The sequence below is a fragment of the Oscarella lobularis genome, chromosome 3 (assembly GCF_947507565.1).
Source record: "Oscarella lobularis chromosome 3, ooOscLobu1.1, whole genome shotgun sequence".
In the NCBI taxonomy this organism is placed as follows: domain Eukaryota; kingdom Metazoa; phylum Porifera; class Homoscleromorpha; order Homosclerophorida; family Oscarellidae; genus Oscarella; species Oscarella lobularis.
In genome coordinates, this window is record NC_089177.1 from 177,834 (window position 1) to 194,955 (window position 17,122).

Sequence of the window (17,122 nt, forward strand, 5' to 3'; positions counted from 1 at the left end):
AGTACGCCACGCAATTTACGCAAAACGTTAGATAAACTTTCGCGCACATCAAAGAACGAGCGGGGAAAAGAAGGAGTTCACACAAATGCTGACCTGATAACATGCAAATTTCCGTATCGACCGCCGCCGAATTATGTCTTGCAACTACACTCTTGATGATGATGTGGTTTTGGGCCGTCACACGTCACTTCTCTCCCTTTCCCGCAAGGATCCACACACTTCACCTTTCGCTTCTGCTTCCCTTGCCCTTTATCCTCGCCGCACGAACACTAAAACCACCAATTAGCGCGCGCAATAACAGGGAAATTAAGTCGTCTACACAAACCTCCGACCAATCAGACGCCCCCCACGTGCCGCGATAACGAACGCACTGCCGCACATCCGGTGGTTTAGCGCTCGCCGCACAAGTACGCTGAGAAACGGGCACCGTCTTCCCATTGATTCTCTGTTCGCAGACGACTTCTCGCGTTTCAGTGCACGACGTCGAACTGCACGTTCCGTACGCGCTTGCGTGCCATCTAGAGCAGCAAATAGTCGCACTTGAAGCGATGAAATACTAATCAATACCTTGCCGGACACGAAACGACGTTGCACGATTCCCTATAGGAAAGGGGTCTCCTCTTATCTGCGCATTCGAGACTGTCCACTCTAAGATTCGTCGTCATAGATCGACATTCTGAAGACACAACTCTAGTTCCTAACATAAACATAATCAGCTAAAGTGCATCCGTCCGCAGGACGACCGAGAGAAAACTACAAACCTCCGCCACACGGCTCAGAACAGGCCGGAGCTGTCCGAACCCACTCCACAGTAGAACCTACGCAGAAATCTCGAATAAGTACGGTTAATAAAATCGGAGGAACTAGACTACAAATCGCTCTAATTCTCGCGCGAACGGACGCAACCAAGAACAGGCACTAGAATGATAACGTCAAACGACCAAAAATAGAAATAAAAATCGTATTAACTATAAGGAAACCCAACAGATATAAAAAAATCAAAGTGTACTTACGTTCGACAGCAAGAGAAACCGTTCTCGTGTCCACGCCGACGACGTTGGTCGCAATGCATCGATAGACGCCGGCGTCGCTCGGTCGCACGCCGCTTATAATCAAACAGCCCGTATTATCGACCTTGACGCGATTATTGAACCGAACGGGAGCCCCATTGAACGTCCACGATAAAATCGGTTGGGGCGATCCCCAATATCTGCATTGAATTGCAACTTTTTCGCCCGGTCGCACCAAGTGCGAAGGCGATAGCGGAGAGACGTCCTCTGGCCTGTACTTCCGGTACACTTTATGTGACGTAATATTGGGAGGAACTAAAGACTCGTAGTTCTTTTCTACTGAGACCCCCCGCGACACTTTTATACATACCGTATATAGTGAAAGGAGAAAAGGCTCGATCCCATCCGACTCGATTTCGTGCAATCGTCACATACTGGCCTCGATCGTCGTAACGTACGTTCGAGATGCGAAGCGTTCCGTTGCGGAAAACCGTAAAGCGACCACGCGACTGTCCCGGATCCAAGTAGGTCATATCGGGAAAAGTCCATTGAACGGCGCCAGGGGGATATCCTTTAGCCAGGACGGCGTCGACGAAGAGATAGCGCCCTTGAACGCCAATAACGCTTTGGTAGAGATCGTAGCGATTGTAGACGGGCGATTTATTGATGGGCATGACGATGGGAGGCGGAGAGCGAAACTTGGGAGGAACTAAAGCGAAAAATCAATAAATCAATAATAATTAATTTATTGCTTTCGGTACTAAAGCATTGATCTTCGTTGCAGATGCGACGATCAAGGGGCTTCGGATATCCAACGCATTCGATATCGTCCACTATGGTATCATTAGAAGTCGCGTCATTTATTACTAAACAGCTGACACGACGACGCTGATAGAAAGAGCAAGATTGGGAACAGGGATCAGGTGACCAATCACCTGTATCCCAAGTGAAACTATATGTACATTATATATATTCATGATGTCACTGCTACAAATTCGACTTACTCTCGTCTGCACGACACTCTGTTACACGGAAGTGGCGGCGGAAGTGTGGCGGGCCGCGCTCGTTCAGCGACAACGCACCTATTCTCATTCGCAATAGCACGAGTGGAGGCCTCGACACAGACAATACGAGCCACTTGTACGCCTTCAAAAAAAAGCAATTATTGCGTAGGAAACATATGAAATTGCTAACTTACCCGACGCCCCGCACGTAACTGTACAAGGATTCCTTCGGATATCGTAACTAAACAAAATAATCTCGCACGTAGACAAAGACTTTTGTCGTTTAACTCACGCGTAGTCTAAAAAAGAACGTACGTGTTTAGCAAATGATCTCATTGTCTACACGACGTCATAAATCTGACCTGTGACGGTGACCGTGATAATTTGCCTTGCTTCTCCGGCTTCATTTTCTGCTGTCACCGTGTACGTGCCGTCGTCCCCTGGCTGAACATTTTCCACGACCATTCGAGTCGAAAGCGCCAAAGAGACCGAATATTTTCCGCCAAAGGTTTCGCCGCGTTGCAGCGTTTGCCCACCCGGAATCGTCCAAGTGATCGTCAAATTATCATCAAAACCCGCATCTAAAACGAGTCTCTCGCCGGAATTAATATTCACAGTGATAGAAGGAAGATCAGTCGGTGGTTCTACGGTGCGAGTTAGTAGAAATATTTTTCATTGATTCGCCTTACTTATAACAAAAACTTGGACCGTTTCGTTGTCACTTCCTGCCGCGTTTGTCGCTCGAACGACGTACGTACCCCGATCGCTTTCCTGCACGTTTCTTATGATAAGTGTCCCGTTATCCGCCACTTCAAATCGACCTCGTGATCCGCCCGTCTCGAGCGTCGTTCCGTCGGGGAATAACCACCCAACGTCAGCCAAAGGCCGAGCCTCAATCTCTCCAATCACTCGTATGTAAAGAGTTTGTCCGGGACGAGTGCTAACTCGACCTTGTCCCACTGGAGCGGTGACTGTGTTTCCAGGAGGCACAAACGGAGGAGGTTCTGGCCTGATTGGAGGAATTGGAATTTCTGGAGGAACTAGAACCCCCCAAAAAAACGATAATAAATTTCAGCGATTTTATATAAATCTTACATATGATCGAGAGCTCGGAGTTCGTTGTATCCGAACCGCCACTCGATACAATCGTCACGCGATACTGCCCCTCTTTTACAACCTGAGAATCCCTTATAACCAACGTCCCATTGCTCAAAACTTCATAATCGCCCGAAGAGCCGCCCGCATCGACTTGCCCGACATTCGGCACCATCCAACTAATATCAACCTCAGGACAACTCGGATCAACGACAACATCGACAGATAAACGTCGACCTCGACGAACAACCCAGTTCTGTCCAGCAAACAGATAGCGATCGCTATTAGGAACGTTCGCAGCCAGCGTAGGCGCAGGAGAAATTTGAGGACGACCTATATAGAGTATTAGTTAGAAAGGGGATCCCCCTCCCTAACAAAGTATTTAATCAAAGTATTTAATCACTTACATCCTACGTCCAGTCTAGATGACGCCGTGTCCGAGCCTCCCCGATTCGTCGCCGTCGCCTCGTATACGCCTCGGTTCGACAACCGGATGTTCTCGATGACGAGAGTCCCGTTTGCGAGGACTTGAAATCTTCCACTCGTTTCTCCCGCGCGAAGAACGTTTCCGTTGAAAAGTCGCCAAGATATATTGACGTCGGGACACGTTTGATTAATGATGACGTCAGCGTACGCCGTATAGCCAGTCCGTATGTTCCAACTGCTTTGCCCTACAACAAAGTATCGATCGGATTCAGGTAAACCCCGAAGAAATCCGACACCCGGAACAATTTGAGGCCGACCTATAAATAAAATATTTATTTAATTATTTATTTAATTCTTTCTTACAGATGACATTGAGTTGAGATGAAACCAACGATGTTCCGCCTTCGGTTTTCGCTTCGACTGCGTATGTGCCGCTGTCAATCAAACTCGTCGTCATGACGACGAGAGTCCCGTTTGTCAAAACGGAATATCTTCCGCGTCTTTGCCCGGCTTCGAGTAGAGACCCGTCCGCCAGTACCCACGTGATATTCACATCCGGGCAACGCGAATCGATGACAACATCCGCGTACAAAGTCCAGCCATTTCGTATGGCCCATTCGTCTTGCCCCGCCACAAAATAACGATCTGAATCCGGAAGACCCGGAAGAGTGCCGGTACCGGAAACAATTCGCGGCTCACCTGAAAAAAACACAATACTTGGTTTGAAAAATTAATTAAATCATTGGTTTTTCTTACAGATAACTTTTAGTGGTGAAGTGACGTCATCTGTTCCGCCTCGCGTCGTAGCGACGGCCGTATATGAGCCAATATCAGCTAATCCCGTTCCTCGAATAATAAGTGTTCCATTATTTAATACGCCGAATTTTCCCGACGTTTCGCCGACTGCGACTTGATTTCCATTCGCGAGAATCCAGCTGATATTCACGTCAGGACAATTCGGATTAATCGTGACGTCAGCTTGCAAATTGTATCCATTTCGTACGACCCATGGCTGCCCGACGCCAAAAACGCGATCAGAAAAGGGACGACCAGGAAGAGATCCGGACGCGGGAACAATATCCGGGACGCCTATAAGCAAAAATCCCGTCCCTTTATATAAAAAGACTCCAAATCTCTTACATATAACTTCGAGATCTGAATGAGCGGCGTTCGTTCCGCCTTCTGTAGTCGCTACAGCGCTGTATCTTCCCGCGTCGGAAAGCTGAGCGTTATTAATAACGAGAGTCCCGTTCGAAAGAACTGTGTAATCGCCTGAACTTTCCCCCTCCCCGATTCGACTTCCGTCCGGCAAACGCCACTCTATGTCGACGTCTGGGCAGCTTGGATCGATGGGAACGTCCGCGTAGACGACGTATCCCGTGCGTATCGTCCATCGTTCTCCGACGACAAAATAGCGATTCGAAAACGGAAGACCAGACGGCGTCCCAGAACCGGAAACAATTCTCGGACGACCTAAAAATAATAATACTTTAAAAAATTGACTCGATTTCAATTTTTGATTGATTTACATTGAACGGTTAGAGACGAAGAAAGCGAGCTGATTCCACCTTCTGTTTGAGCTTCGGCTCTGTACTGACCCATATCCCCAAGATCGGCGCCAGTAATCAGAAGCGTTCCATTGGATAGAACGCTAAATCTCCCGTTCGTTTCTCCCGCTCGAATTTCGTCACCGCTGGGCAGATACCACGTGATATTCACGTCAGGACAGCTGGAATTAATGAAGACGTCCGCCTGCAACGTGTATCCCTTTCGTATGACCCAATTTTGTCCGAGACCGAAACGACGATTCGACTCCGGAAGACCGGTCACCGGCGCCAATACAGGTATAATAGCGGGCCGACCTAAAAAATTATGACGTCATAAATTCGAAATATATTTATGACGTCATAAATTCGAAATATATTCTTACAAATAACTTGGAGCGATGAGCTCGTCGACGTCATTCCGCCTTCGTTGCTCGCCGTCACCGTGTATTCGCCCGTATCGGCGATTTGCGCGTTCTGGAGCACGAGCGTTCCGTTTGCGAGCACTCGAACGCCGTTCGCCGATTCGCCTTGAGCGAGTTCGATTCCGTTTGCCAGTTGCCATCGAAAATCGACGTCTGGGCAGCTTGGATCGATGCGAACGTCGGCGTAGAGGTCGTAGCCGGTTCGTATTCTCCACTGTTGTCCTGCGATGAAATAGCGATTCGAATCGGGCAAACCTGCAGGCGATCCGGTGCCTCGAATAATGCTCGGCTCGCCTGCGAGACAAGAAAGAATGAGACTACGTAGACTACGCTCCCGGATATATACTTACATATAACATTGAGTTGCGACGATGCTGTGTCTGCGCCGCCCGTTGTGCGAGCCTCGATCGCGTAGCGTCCTCTGTCGACAAGATTTGCGTTTCTGATGACAAGAGATCCGTTTGAGAGGACGCTGAACCGTCCCGACGACTCGCCCACGCCGAGGCGGCGATTTCCATTGGGAAGAGTCCACGTGACATTGACGTTCGGGCACGTGTTATCCGTAATGACGTCAGCTCGCAGAGTAAATCCCGTCCGCACCCTCCACGACTGACCCGCCGCGAAGGAGCGATCGGAGTAGGGAAGACTCGGTGGGGGACTGGGCGGAATAACAATCGTTGGTCGACCTATAGAATGAAGCGTATAAGTTACAGTTCTAATTTCCGCGCACGCGACCTGGCGCGTGCCCGGAAACGTGCGTGAGTGCTCTCTCCAGACAAAACGTCGTCAGCGGAGGAGCTACGCGACAGTTTTACTTACAAAGTACTGTCAATGTTGACACAGCTGCATCAGAACCTCCGATTGTGCTGATCTCAACTCCATACTCTCCCGAAAGCGATAAATCCGTATTTGATATCACAAGTGTGCCGTTATCCAAAACGCGATACTTTCCCGACGTTTCGCCAGGCCGAAGCCGACTACCGTCTAATAGAGTCCATGCATAATTGACATCTGGACAAGTGGCATCAACAAACACATCCACGTGCAGATCGCCGCCGCGCTGAATCATCATATCGACGCCACCCGCCGAGTAAAAACGATCCCCATCAGCGATAGTCGAGACGGGTTCGCGTGGAACGATGACAAGGGACGGCTGACCTTTGAGAAGTGATTCTCATTGGACAGTTCTTATCAAAGTATCGACTTACAAACGACGGTTATTGTTGACGTTTTCACGTCTTCGCCGTATACGTTTTCGGCCGTCGCAACGTAATCGCCGTCGTCTGCGTCTTCGACGCTCGAAATAACGAGCGTTCCGTTTGCGAGTACGCGCGCTCTTGCGGACGTCTCGTTGACGGCCAATTCGGTGCCATCCGAAAGCGTCCACGTCAGAGTGGGCGTGGGGAAACCGGCGATGATTTCGGCGTCAATTGAGAGCTGTCTGCCGCGGTGAACGAAACCATTCTGGCCGACGGCGTAGAAGGCGTCTTCGTAAGGAACGCGAATTGGGCTCGGGTTCACTGTCGGCGCAGTAGCAATCTCGGGCTTGGCTAAAAAAACGTCACGATAAAAATACAATTTCTAATCGCGGTTTACTGACTGCAATTGGTATTGCACTCTTGCATTGTCTGTGGTTTTGGAGGTCTACATGCGGAATCGCTAGCGCGCATTGGCTCTCCAAGCGAGGCGGTGTTAAGCTCTTCTGCATTCACGATTGGTTCCTGTTCGCAATAGACGTCACGAGTTCTATTTCCGTAGCAAACTCTAGAGCAATTCCCATACTCTCCCATTTTCCACCTTTGTAAAATTAATTACTGATGTTTACTATATAGGCAACTGAACGCGAACTTACATTCCAGGGCAAGCTTTTCTGTTGCAAACCTCTGGTGGAGCCACGGGTCTTGGCAGACCAAGGTTTCTGCAAACGACTTCATCTTGGGTATTGGAATTCGAATCAATGCAACGAACCAACGTTCCTTTAGTGCCTATAGTGGACAAAGAGCTCTCGAATAATCGGCGAAGTGCTCCATTGCAAGAATCTCGCTTTACCCCTCGGACCACACGTGTGACTGCACGATCCTACAACGACGTCCCACCTATCGGCCGCCGGTGGAGCTTCTACCACAAAGCATGAAAAACTGCTTCAGCGAAAGTCGAATCACGACGTCACCTTGCGAAAGGACTGCTCCAAGCGTAGACAGGAGGAGGAGGAGGAGGAAAAGCACAGAACTCTCGTCCTGTTTGGGCCGTCGCATGATGATGATGATGACGAACCGGCCTCGGTCTCGCAACTGACAGGAGACTCAACTAAGAGGGGACTCAAGTGAGTACGGTCACGCCCTAAGTTCCGCCTACTTTGGACAGAGTTAATATGAATATTCAGACATGAGCTCCATCATAGAGTCACGTGCTCGCATCTAGCTGTTACCGAAGCTTCTTCCGTACACTTGGCGCGGATGGCGATGGCGAGATACGCTTTCAAATCTTATACTAGTATGCATTGACTCTTGAGCTGGATGCGAATGATCTCAGCAGAAAAGGTGAAACGTTAGTGCGCGTATATACATAAAACCCATTATCAACTGTTTGTTTCCCACCCAATCGAAAACATCCTCGTCACTCGACTCTTCCACTTCTATGAATCTTAAACATGCGTGCACACTTGTTTGCCTTAATTTGTGCGTCTTAGCTTCCCCCTTGAAATCTTTTCAAAGAATCAATGCAACTCTGAATTGCAAATAGATTTTGAAGTGCTTCTCGAGGAAACGTCCGAAGAGATGTTTTATTTACTTTGGAAGGGATCGCGTGACTATCACGATCTACTATCGTGATCATTGATCAACAATACTGTCACAGTTGCACGCGTGCACGCGCCAGTTTCAATTCGAGGGGGTCTACGACCACGATTATAGATTTCGACGTTAGCCCGTACACTTTACGGTGCAACAGTAGGGGCGGAGCACTTTTACAAACCGCGATAAAAGAATAATATTAAATTATCTGCTCACCCCAGGGACTCATGACTACATCTTCGGGGATCCACCTGTACAAATACTGGTCACGCGTGCGCGAGGCACACGACAATAAATGTACAGCATATCGACGCGACTGCACGATTTGGGCGGATGTTATCGATTTCTCCGTCAAACGCAGCACTGATCGACGCATCGTGTTCAATATAGGACTAAAGATTTGACGCAGTGGCGAAAGGGACTCTATAACGTGCGATTTCGGCGTAGAACAGACTTCGGCCATAAACTGCACGCGTGACCTCAATCAAACTGAGAGACCCGTACATTTGACGTCAGCGCGTTAACATCGACTACTGTATCACACGACAGTTATTTTCGACATTTTCATATCTTTGCCATGTTCGTTTTTCGCCGTCGCAACGTAAATACCGTCATCTCTGTCTTTGACATTCGCAACCACAAGCGTTCCGTTGGCGAGCACGCGTGCCCTTCCGGACGTCTCGTTGACGGCCAGCTCCGTGCTATCTGCAAGCGTCCAAGTCAGAGTGGGCATTGGTGAACCGGCAACGATAACGGCGTCAATTGAGAGTTGTCTGCCGTGGTGAATGCACCCCTCCTGGCCCACAGCATAGAAAGCGTCTTGGTGGGAAACCAGTGGAGTAGCAATCTCGGGCGCGACTAAAAAAACTGACAGATAAAACATTCACACTCTCGAGCGAGTTCCTTAGGTTTACGAGAGCATTCTTGTATTGTTGATGGTTTCGGTGCTATACATGCCGAATCACTAGCGCGTCTTGGCTCTCCAAGCGAGGCGGTGTAAAGCGCTTCCATGTTCACGATTGGTCTCTGTTCACAATAGACGTCGCGAGTTCTTTTTCCGTAGCTAGAGCAGTCTCCATACTCTCCTACTATCCATCTGAGTTCAAGGATGCAAATCATGTCAACTAGCTACTTTTGCAGCGGCGGAACAAACGTACCCTCCCGGGCAAGGTATTCTGTTGCAAACCTCTGGTGGAGCCATGGGTCTTGGCAGGCCACGGTTTCTGCAAACAATGTCATCGTGGGTATAAAGTTTTTCATCGTCGGTACAAAATTGCGGATTAGTGCAAATAACCAATGTCAGTCTAATGCCTAGACAAAGAGTTTTCGAGCAATTGGCAAACAGCTCATTGCAATTTACCGCTCGGACCACATGTGCGACTGCACGATCCTACAATGACTCGCCACATATACATGCCGACGTCCGGTGGAGTTTCTAGTAAAAAGCATGAAACCGCTTCGGCGGAAAACAGGCCGAATCACGACGTCACCTTGCGAAAAGACTGGTCCAAGCGTAGACAGGAGGAGAAAAATCACAGCGCTCCCGCTGCTGCTGATGCTGTCCTGTTTGTACCACATGACAAATTGGCGTCTGTCTCTCAACTGACAGGAGACTGACTACGCTTCCCGCTCTTCTTATATCATCGACTTTGATACGAATGCTGAAATCATTCTCAGCGGAAAGTCCTAAACATAAGTGTGTCTCTCACCCAATAAAATCAGATAACCTGGGAGCAGATTCAGATGTCCACCTGTACAAACACGAGCTGCACGCGCGATTGTGAAATTCCAGATCAGCTAGTAGATATAGCAGCCATTGCTCCTCGCTACGATTCCATGCCGTCAAGGTTCCACTTTTTCGAGACGCGCTTTGCGCAGCACGTTATAGAGTCTCCCTTGCCGCTGCATCAAACTTTTAGTTCGGGTCTGCTCCTCTACGCAGCGTAGATCCGCGGATTTTAACCGTTGCTTTGCACACGTGACTAAACTGAGGTCAACCTGAGAGACCCGTACAATTGACGTCACGCGTAATGTATCGCTGCGTGCGGCTGACCTTTCGATATTCGCGGCTCTTCGTCGTTCCTATTCGGCCAATTGACTCCGTTCGGCCAGATTTTCAGCTTGTCCGCTGCCTTCGGCCTCAAATTATTCGATTCTGTGCGTCGTCGAGTCCGGAATCTTCACCAAAATCTCGAAAAGACTCCGAAAAATCAGAGCAAATCGTCAAACCGTCCATATGGCAACGAATCAAGGGCGAAGCGCTTCATTACTACTCCGGTTTCAAATTGCTCTACTATGACGTCAAAATTTCGTCGCGCTTCCTATTGAAATCGATGCGAGGTGAAACGCTAACAAGAAGAGAAAGAAAACAGGTAAAATCCATAATTGGAAATATTTTTTTCAAATAATTAAGAAAACCTTTTCTCCAGTTCATTCGAACCGCTTCGGATCTCTTTCGTCTCGTCCCCTTTTCCGTTTTCATTGTCGTTCCATTTATGGAATTTTTACTTCCGGTTGCACTAGCTCTATTTCCCAACATGCTTCCCAGCACATTCGAGAAAAAATCCGGAAAGGCAAGACAAAAGAGAAGAAAAAAGAACAAGGGTTAATTAATCCTATAGGAAAAACGAAAGAAATCAGAACTGAAGGTCAAGTTAGAGATGGCCAAATTTCTACAGGAGACAATCCAAGAAATGGCCGTAGCAAAAACCAAGAAAAAGGACCCTGTCGTTAAAGAATTCGCGAGATTTTTTGAAAACGTAAACACCTTACATTTTTCGGCGAGAACCAATCAGGATCTTTTTTCTCATAGATCCGGGATTCTGGCGAGCAAGCGTCAACGAAAGACCTGCTCAAGTTTTCCAAATTGTTTGAGGATGAATTGACTCTGGATAATTTGTCGCGACCCCAGCTCGTCGCTCTTTGCAAACTCTTGCTACTTCAACCCGTAGGAACGAACAATTTCCTGCGATTTCAACTCCGAATGAAACTGAGACAACTGGAAGCAGACGACAAAGTAAAATAAATATATAGATATATATCACTTATTGATTTTTTCTCTTGTAGTTGATTCAAAATGAGGGAATTGATTCTTTATCCACTGCTGAATTGCAGGGAGCCAATCAAGCGCGAGGCATGAGAGCTATTGGAGTCCCAAAAGCTCGCCTCCAATCCCAACTCAACCAGGTACTAAAATAAATAAATAAATAAATAAATAATAAATAGCGTTTTTTTTCTAGTGGTTGGACTTGCATTTGAAAGAGCAAGTTCCCGCCTCTCTTCTCTTGCTCTCTCGCGCGCTTTATCTACCCGAAAACGTGCCAACAACCGATCATCTTCAAGCGACGCTCTCTTCCCTACCTCAAGACATGGTTAGTCCTACTTCTTCATACATAAAAAAGGAGATTTCTCCTTTTTCTTTTCTCGAGGTCGGCGAGGCGCAGATCAAAGCGGCCGAACAGGAAGGCGAACGAGTTCACAACAAACAGCGTCTCGACGTTCTAAAGAAAGAAGAGGAGAAAATCGTTCAGGAAAAGGCGGAGGAACTCAAACAAAAACAAAAGGTAAATTCACAATTAATTCGTCGTTTCCATTCATTTAAAATGTCATCCAGAAAGAAGCCCAAGCTGAAGAAATCAAAGTAAATAAATAAATAAATATCTTTGATTAATACTTTATGACGTCATTTTTTTCTTCTAAGGACGTTGCTCCTGTTATGACGAGTTCCACGGGCGTGGAGACGACGGCAACGACAACGCCGTCTCCAGCGCCGCAACCGGACGAAGAAATCTCCAAAGAGGAACTCCTTGACATAGCGGAGGTCGTCGTATCGCTCAAGGAGCCGCTCGCCGAAGAGAAGGAAACGCTGGAAGAGCTCAAAGACGAATTGGAGAAGACGAAGGCGAAGGAAGACGAGACGATCGAAGTTGCGTTGTCCGAGGAAGAGGAAGTGAAGAAAGGAGCGGCGAGATTGGAGAAACGCGTCAAAAAAATGGTCTCGCAAATCGACACAGCAATGAAAGAGATGAAGGAGAACTTAGCCGAAGAAGAGAGCCAAATTGAGTAAATTCACCAAGCAAAAAATCATCATTTTCCATCGTTTTTCCCCCCTAGTTGCGTGGTGACGACAGAGCAGTTGGCCGACGCTCTAAAAACGCTCAAAAAAATGCCGAGCGAAACGAAAGTGCGACGAATATGCGAAGTACTCGACGACGATTCGGACGGCAGCATAAAAGTCGACGACGTCTTAGACGTAAGTCCGTAGAAATTGCTCAAAGAAAAAAAAGATCTTCTCTCTTTTTTTTCTTCTATAGGCTGTTGAGATGATTGCTAAGGAAGATACCGATCTAAAGCCGGAGCACATATCCGCCGTTATGGATCTTCTAAAGAAGGAAAAAACGACGGCTGAGATTAAGCAGTCGTAATTCGTAATATTTGTGAGGAGAACAGTGCTTTTTATCCCGTATTCCGAATTACGAGCATTTGGACTATGTACACTATTAACTATTGACAATGCGGCGAAGGCTCTGCATCAAATCGCCGCTTATTTCTCTGCCCCCGTGCACCTACAACGAATCAACGTTCGTTTACGCGCATATAACCCCATTTCCTTACGTGAATCGAAGGAAATCCGGGGGCTATGGACTTCAGCACTTGTTTTCCGCTGAAAACAAGCCACGCCAGATCGCCGTTAGCAACCGTTAGAGCTTCTACGACGCGTATTGCCGCCTTAGAGCGAGAATCAAAGCCTTCGCGTGTCTATTATAACTCCCCTCGTACCTCTATTACTTCTCGCGATCGACTATGACTCAGATAATCGAGAAGAGCGACAGATATGCCTAGAAGATCTTTCTCAGCTATTTTCAACTTTAGACGGGGTCATAAATAAATAAATAAATAAATAAATAAATAAATAAATAAATAATCAAACCTTGCGAGCCATAAGGTCTAGTGTCGATAGAGCGGCTGTCTCCAGATTAATGCGTCGTCTTCCAACCAGACTGAAAGAAAAGAAAAAGATATTGAATTCGCGTTTTCCCCCCCTTACGAGTTTTTGTCGGCTCCGCGTAAAATCGCCCGAATTGCTGGCCACACTCGATCCATCAAGCGACGAGAAAAGAAGTCTCCAGAAACGGTCGCAATCGCGCGAACAAGACCAAACACCTAATACACACTAGTCAACGAAGAAACGACAGTTAAACTTCTTTCTCACCGCTATGGAAGTCAAGTCATCGTCATCGTGCGCGAGTAGACTCGTCAGGGGAGACAATAGCGTGTGAATAAACGGAAGGACTTCGTCTAAACGATCTCGCTCGCTCGCTCTATAATTTCTACTGCGTGCATGTGGCCTACCAGTTGCGCTGGTCACTACGTACAAGCCGCTCTCAATGACTGAAAGGACTTGAGACGAAAGACGAATGCTGTCCGGAACTCCAACGAATTTGACGCAAGCGTTCAAAATCTAACGAAAAAACACCGTCTCGCTTTACGACTAATGACGGAAAACCTAGAAAAACCTTGAGAGTAAGGCATTGGTGTTCGGGAAGAGGAGTTTTCGCCTGATTTTCGTCTATTCGTAACTAGACATAATTTATTGTACTGTAAGAGTCATATCACTAACCAATACTCTGCTCCTCTTCATTGGCGTTTTCTGCCGTCTCTTTCGGCATTTTCTCTTCAGCGAATTCCCGTTCTAATTCTGCGTAGAAGTCGCACAGAGATAGATTGCTCTTCGCCTTCTCATCGTCGTTTCTTTCCTGTTGAGGAAACCAACGTCTCACTGCTTCAACTAGCGATGATAGAACGGGCAAAAGGAGACCGATCCTAGAGCCGAATCCATTCTCCAACGCCCGAAAAATCTGCACCAAATCGTCAGAAAAGAAAAGAAACAAACCTCCCATCATACTTCATCCAAAGTATCATCAAGAATCGAAAGTATAGTAGAATCACTATAATAGCAATTTAAATATTAAATAAAAATTAATTTTAGTAGTCTACCTGTACTGAAGAAGCACTCGTAGAATCCTTAGAAAAGCCAAATATCAAGATGCCCCATCCCCACAGTGCTATACCTCGGTGAGACGGAAGTCTCCGTAAGATGTCTCAACCCAGAAAACGCGGCATCAATCATATACGAAACATTCTTGGCAATCAAATCCCGAACAGAACTAAGAAACGATCTCCCCTCGAAAATCCTTAATTAATCAATAACTTACACGTATCCACACCGAATAGCAATAACGCACAACGCTCTATACGCCGTCTCCCTAGGGAACCATGCATCTGAGCCCTTCCTACGTATGCTTCGTCTCACCTGACAATTTCTCTAAGACTTCCGAGTTTCTCGACAACCGGACAAAGCGAAACATAGAGACAATCGTCGAAATCTTTACCAATAGCCTCAGCACAGGCGGCCACGCCATCAATCAGTAGACAGAATAGCAAAGCATCGCGACTATCGGTTCGCAAACCCTCGTCCCAATAATCCGAGGACAAGTACGTAGAAAGAACGGTTCTGCGAGAAAATTTCATAATTCAGGAATACATTTTTTATCTTTTTTATCCGTACGATGTGTGCACGGAATTCGCGTCGCTTGAACCGCGAAGAATTTCGTTGATTGCTAGTGCTGCTTGAAGTCGAAGCGTTTCGCTGGTGCAAAATATCTCGAGAAAATGATCAAGCAAAAGAGACGTATCTCCTAGGTAATTACAACTCTATCTAATGAAAAATGGTGACGCGATTTCAATTACCGTATTGACCGAGTCGTCGGCAAATTTTCACCAATAATTGAAGCGTTTCCTGATCCGAAAAGTGCTTGAAATGAAGCAGGCTATAGAGTTCGTTCGTAGCTGGAACTTGGGATTCGAGTTTCGGCTCGTTTATAATCGAAACTTCAAGTTCCCATATTTTTCGACTGTTCATTTCGAGCTCAAGCACCTTTTAGAGATAAAGGAGTAGCCTAGGGGAAGTTGCACGCAATTATACCTGCAAGATTGCCTGAGACAATCGACGCAAATGGTGCACAGAACTCAAGAATGTGGACACTCTACTCCCCAGCATTTCAAAATAGCCGAGAAGAAGACTCAAAGTGCCTAATCTCTTGGATGAGTCTGATGCAAAGAAACGCTACTAAGCAAGAGCACAATACTACTACTACTCATCATCATTACCTGAGGATTTTATAAGGGAAGGAAAGGACGTGAATAACGCGAAAATATTCTTTTCGAGAAGTGCCAATAGAGAAAGTCCTAAACTCGATTCGTCGACTAAAAGTGGAGAAGTTTCGAAAAAAACCTTACTTTCGTCTTCAAGTTGAGAAGAAAAAGTTGCCTAAGAGAAAACGCCTACGTCATAACCGTGCACATTGTTATTGATTAACATACCAGAGCCGATTTGGCGCAAGTGGCAACCGCTTCATAGTCATCACAAATATGCACCATTAGACACTCAGCTAAACAAGGAACCGACTCCTCCAACGACCTAAATCCTCAATAAATAATAAAAATTAAATAACTACACAGATAAAACGCACTGGTGACAATTATTTAAAAGCTGAGAAGAAAATTGACACAAAGCCAATCTAACCTAAACAAAAAAACATAAGAAAATAAGTATATATATTCAAACTATACCTTCCAGTGAGTCCACAATCTAAGAGAACATATTTTCTGTAATACAGTATCTAGCTTATTAGCTGAACGTTTCCACCAATCAGAGTCTCTAATAACCAGCAAGTTCGCCTCAGAACCTTCTAGTAAAACATACTAGATTCTTCTTCTATTCTTTCTGTAGCTCTATACCTTTAACATTGTCCCTTTGGGACATTAAACTATTATTAAATACCACAGATACGAAAGCTGAGAATGCCCCAAGAGAATTCTAAAGCCAAACATACTAGCCGATCATACAGACAGCTTTGATGCTTACAGAAGTGATTTCCTATTAATTAAAATAGCTATCAAGTAGAAAAATATCGTTTATATAACTCACGTGACTCTGCTGAATATTATCCGATAAAATAACTTTAGCTAGGGTAGAAGTGATGCCGGGCAAAAACGACGCCAAAACGTGAGATCTCCGTCCTAGATCCTCGCTCTCGTCCAACCAACAAAGGGTCAGAAGACATTCGACTGCTTTCAATTTCAAACGCTTTAGTTTCTCCTTTTCAATAAACTTCAACGTAATCGACACCGCAAAGCCGAGACTGGGCATCAAATGAATCGTGTAAAGACACTGCCTTGTTCTAACAAAAAATCAATAAATAAATATTTATCTTTGAAAGCAACTGCCGTACTCCAGCGAACAGAATCGTAGCAAATTGTCGATACAAATAACGCTCGAAAGTTTGACCTCTTCAGAAAATTCTTTGGCATCTACATACTCTCGCGTGAGGAGACTGTAGCGTGCAAAGGGTCTCTTTCTCTTGCCTTTGTTCATGTGCAAGCTATATATCGTTGTGATTATGTCTTCCAAAAGAGACTGCTTTGCTACGGGACACGTGCGAAAGAGAATCGATAAACAGTCGAGAATGGCTAGAATAACAGATTCTGGCACTCTAAAAAGGCAGGATTAGGCAGTTTTTAGCTAAGAGCAACTTACTTCTCCGATTTCAAGTGCAGTAGAAGTGGAAATAGAGCATATTCGAGCAAAGGATGAGGAAATTCGGCGTCTCCCTTCTGGAGGAGTCGCACTTCTTCGCGCAGCGGCTCGATATTGCCCAGAGACGGCGATTTTGCAAACTGAACGCACAAAGGCCGCAGCCGAGCAAACGTTTCCGTCATAAGGCGCCCCGTAGAAAAAAAAATGCACACGTGTCTTCAAACCCG

The 17,122-nt window shown here is 46.4% G+C and overlaps 4 protein-coding genes and 1 long non-coding RNA gene across 6 annotated transcripts; 1 reads left to right on the top strand and 4 right to left on the bottom strand.

The window, feature by feature from the left end:
- Window positions 1-9: 9 nt before the first annotated feature.
- Window positions 10-7,837, bottom strand: LOC136184350 (hemicentin-1-like). Its single transcript, XM_065971233.1, has 26 exons — window positions 7,675-7,837; window positions 7,554-7,622; window positions 7,357-7,489; window positions 7,105-7,301; window positions 6,713-7,054; window positions 6,324-6,662; window positions 5,855-6,190; window positions 5,466-5,798; window positions 5,065-5,397; window positions 4,676-5,008; window positions 4,292-4,624; window positions 3,899-4,234; window positions 3,517-3,852; window positions 3,110-3,442; window positions 2,704-3,054; window positions 2,377-2,658; window positions 2,307-2,313; window positions 2,209-2,255; window positions 2,015-2,156; window positions 1,772-1,962; window positions 1,381-1,719; window positions 1,014-1,325; window positions 762-818; window positions 568-697; window positions 326-518; window positions 10-269 (listed from the first exon to the last, which is right to left on the bottom strand). Exons 1-26 carry the CDS (start codon window positions 7,757-7,759, stop codon window positions 132-134), a joined length of 6,027 nt encoding a protein of 2,008 aa, XP_065827305.1. The 5' UTR covers window positions 7,760-7,837; the 3' UTR covers window positions 10-131.
- Window positions 7,838-7,996: 159 nt separating this feature from the next.
- LOC136184980 (A disintegrin and metalloproteinase with thrombospondin motifs 13-like) lies at window positions 7,997-10,283 on the bottom strand. 2 transcript variants are annotated; one of them, XM_065972007.1, is made up of 6 exons: window positions 10,048-10,283; window positions 9,787-9,982; window positions 9,657-9,731; window positions 9,454-9,607; window positions 9,211-9,392; window positions 8,817-9,154 (listed from the first exon to the last, which is right to left on the bottom strand). In XM_065972007.1, exons 2-6 carry the CDS (start codon window positions 9,872-9,874, stop codon window positions 8,835-8,837), a joined length of 819 nt encoding a protein of 272 aa, XP_065828079.1. In that variant the 5' UTR covers window positions 9,875-9,982; window positions 10,048-10,283; the 3' UTR covers window positions 8,817-8,834. The 2 variants fall into 2 exon arrangements, 1 of the variants encoding a protein (XP_065828079.1); XR_010669461.1 differs by adding an exon at window positions 7,997-8,547 and having other exon boundaries at window positions 8,598-9,154; window positions 9,211-9,607; window positions 9,787-10,283.
- A 27-nt stretch (window positions 10,284-10,310) lies between these two features.
- On the top strand, window positions 10,311-12,818 carry LOC136184976 (mitochondrial proton/calcium exchanger protein-like). The gene is made up of 11 exons (XM_065972001.1): window positions 10,311-10,668; window positions 10,726-10,869; window positions 10,918-11,055; window positions 11,109-11,312; window positions 11,363-11,482; window positions 11,536-11,667; window positions 11,725-11,859; window positions 11,910-11,936; window positions 11,997-12,358; window positions 12,410-12,548; window positions 12,610-12,818. Exons 1-11 carry the CDS (start codon window positions 10,327-10,329, stop codon window positions 12,718-12,720), a joined length of 1,854 nt encoding a protein of 617 aa, XP_065828073.1. The 5' UTR covers window positions 10,311-10,326; the 3' UTR covers window positions 12,721-12,818.
- LOC136184981 (uncharacterized) lies at window positions 10,721-11,957 on the bottom strand. Its single transcript, XR_010669462.1, has 4 exons — window positions 11,657-11,957; window positions 11,549-11,601; window positions 11,069-11,485; window positions 10,721-11,020 (listed from the first exon to the last, which is right to left on the bottom strand). It is a non-coding gene; the product is annotated as an uncharacterized lncRNA (long non-coding RNA).
- Window positions 12,702-17,109, bottom strand: LOC136184351 (TELO2-interacting protein 1 homolog). The gene is made up of 27 exons (XM_065971234.1): window positions 16,896-17,109; window positions 16,724-16,851; window positions 16,591-16,669; window positions 16,248-16,539; window positions 16,097-16,175; window positions 15,929-16,047; window positions 15,829-15,881; window positions 15,680-15,776; window positions 15,596-15,626; window positions 15,467-15,544; window positions 15,282-15,406; window positions 15,047-15,233; window positions 14,865-14,994; window positions 14,610-14,810; window positions 14,512-14,562; window positions 14,368-14,463; window positions 14,294-14,320; window positions 14,202-14,244; window positions 13,917-14,154; window positions 13,813-13,865; window positions 13,649-13,757; window positions 13,509-13,594; window positions 13,344-13,459; window positions 13,227-13,296; window positions 13,076-13,162; window positions 12,911-13,024; window positions 12,702-12,861 (listed from the first exon to the last, which is right to left on the bottom strand). The coding sequence occupies exons 1-27, from the start codon at window positions 17,075-17,077 to the stop codon at window positions 12,796-12,798; spliced, it is 2,937 nt and encodes a 978-aa protein (XP_065827306.1). The 5' UTR covers window positions 17,078-17,109; the 3' UTR covers window positions 12,702-12,795.
- Window positions 17,110-17,122: the final 13 nt, after the last annotated feature.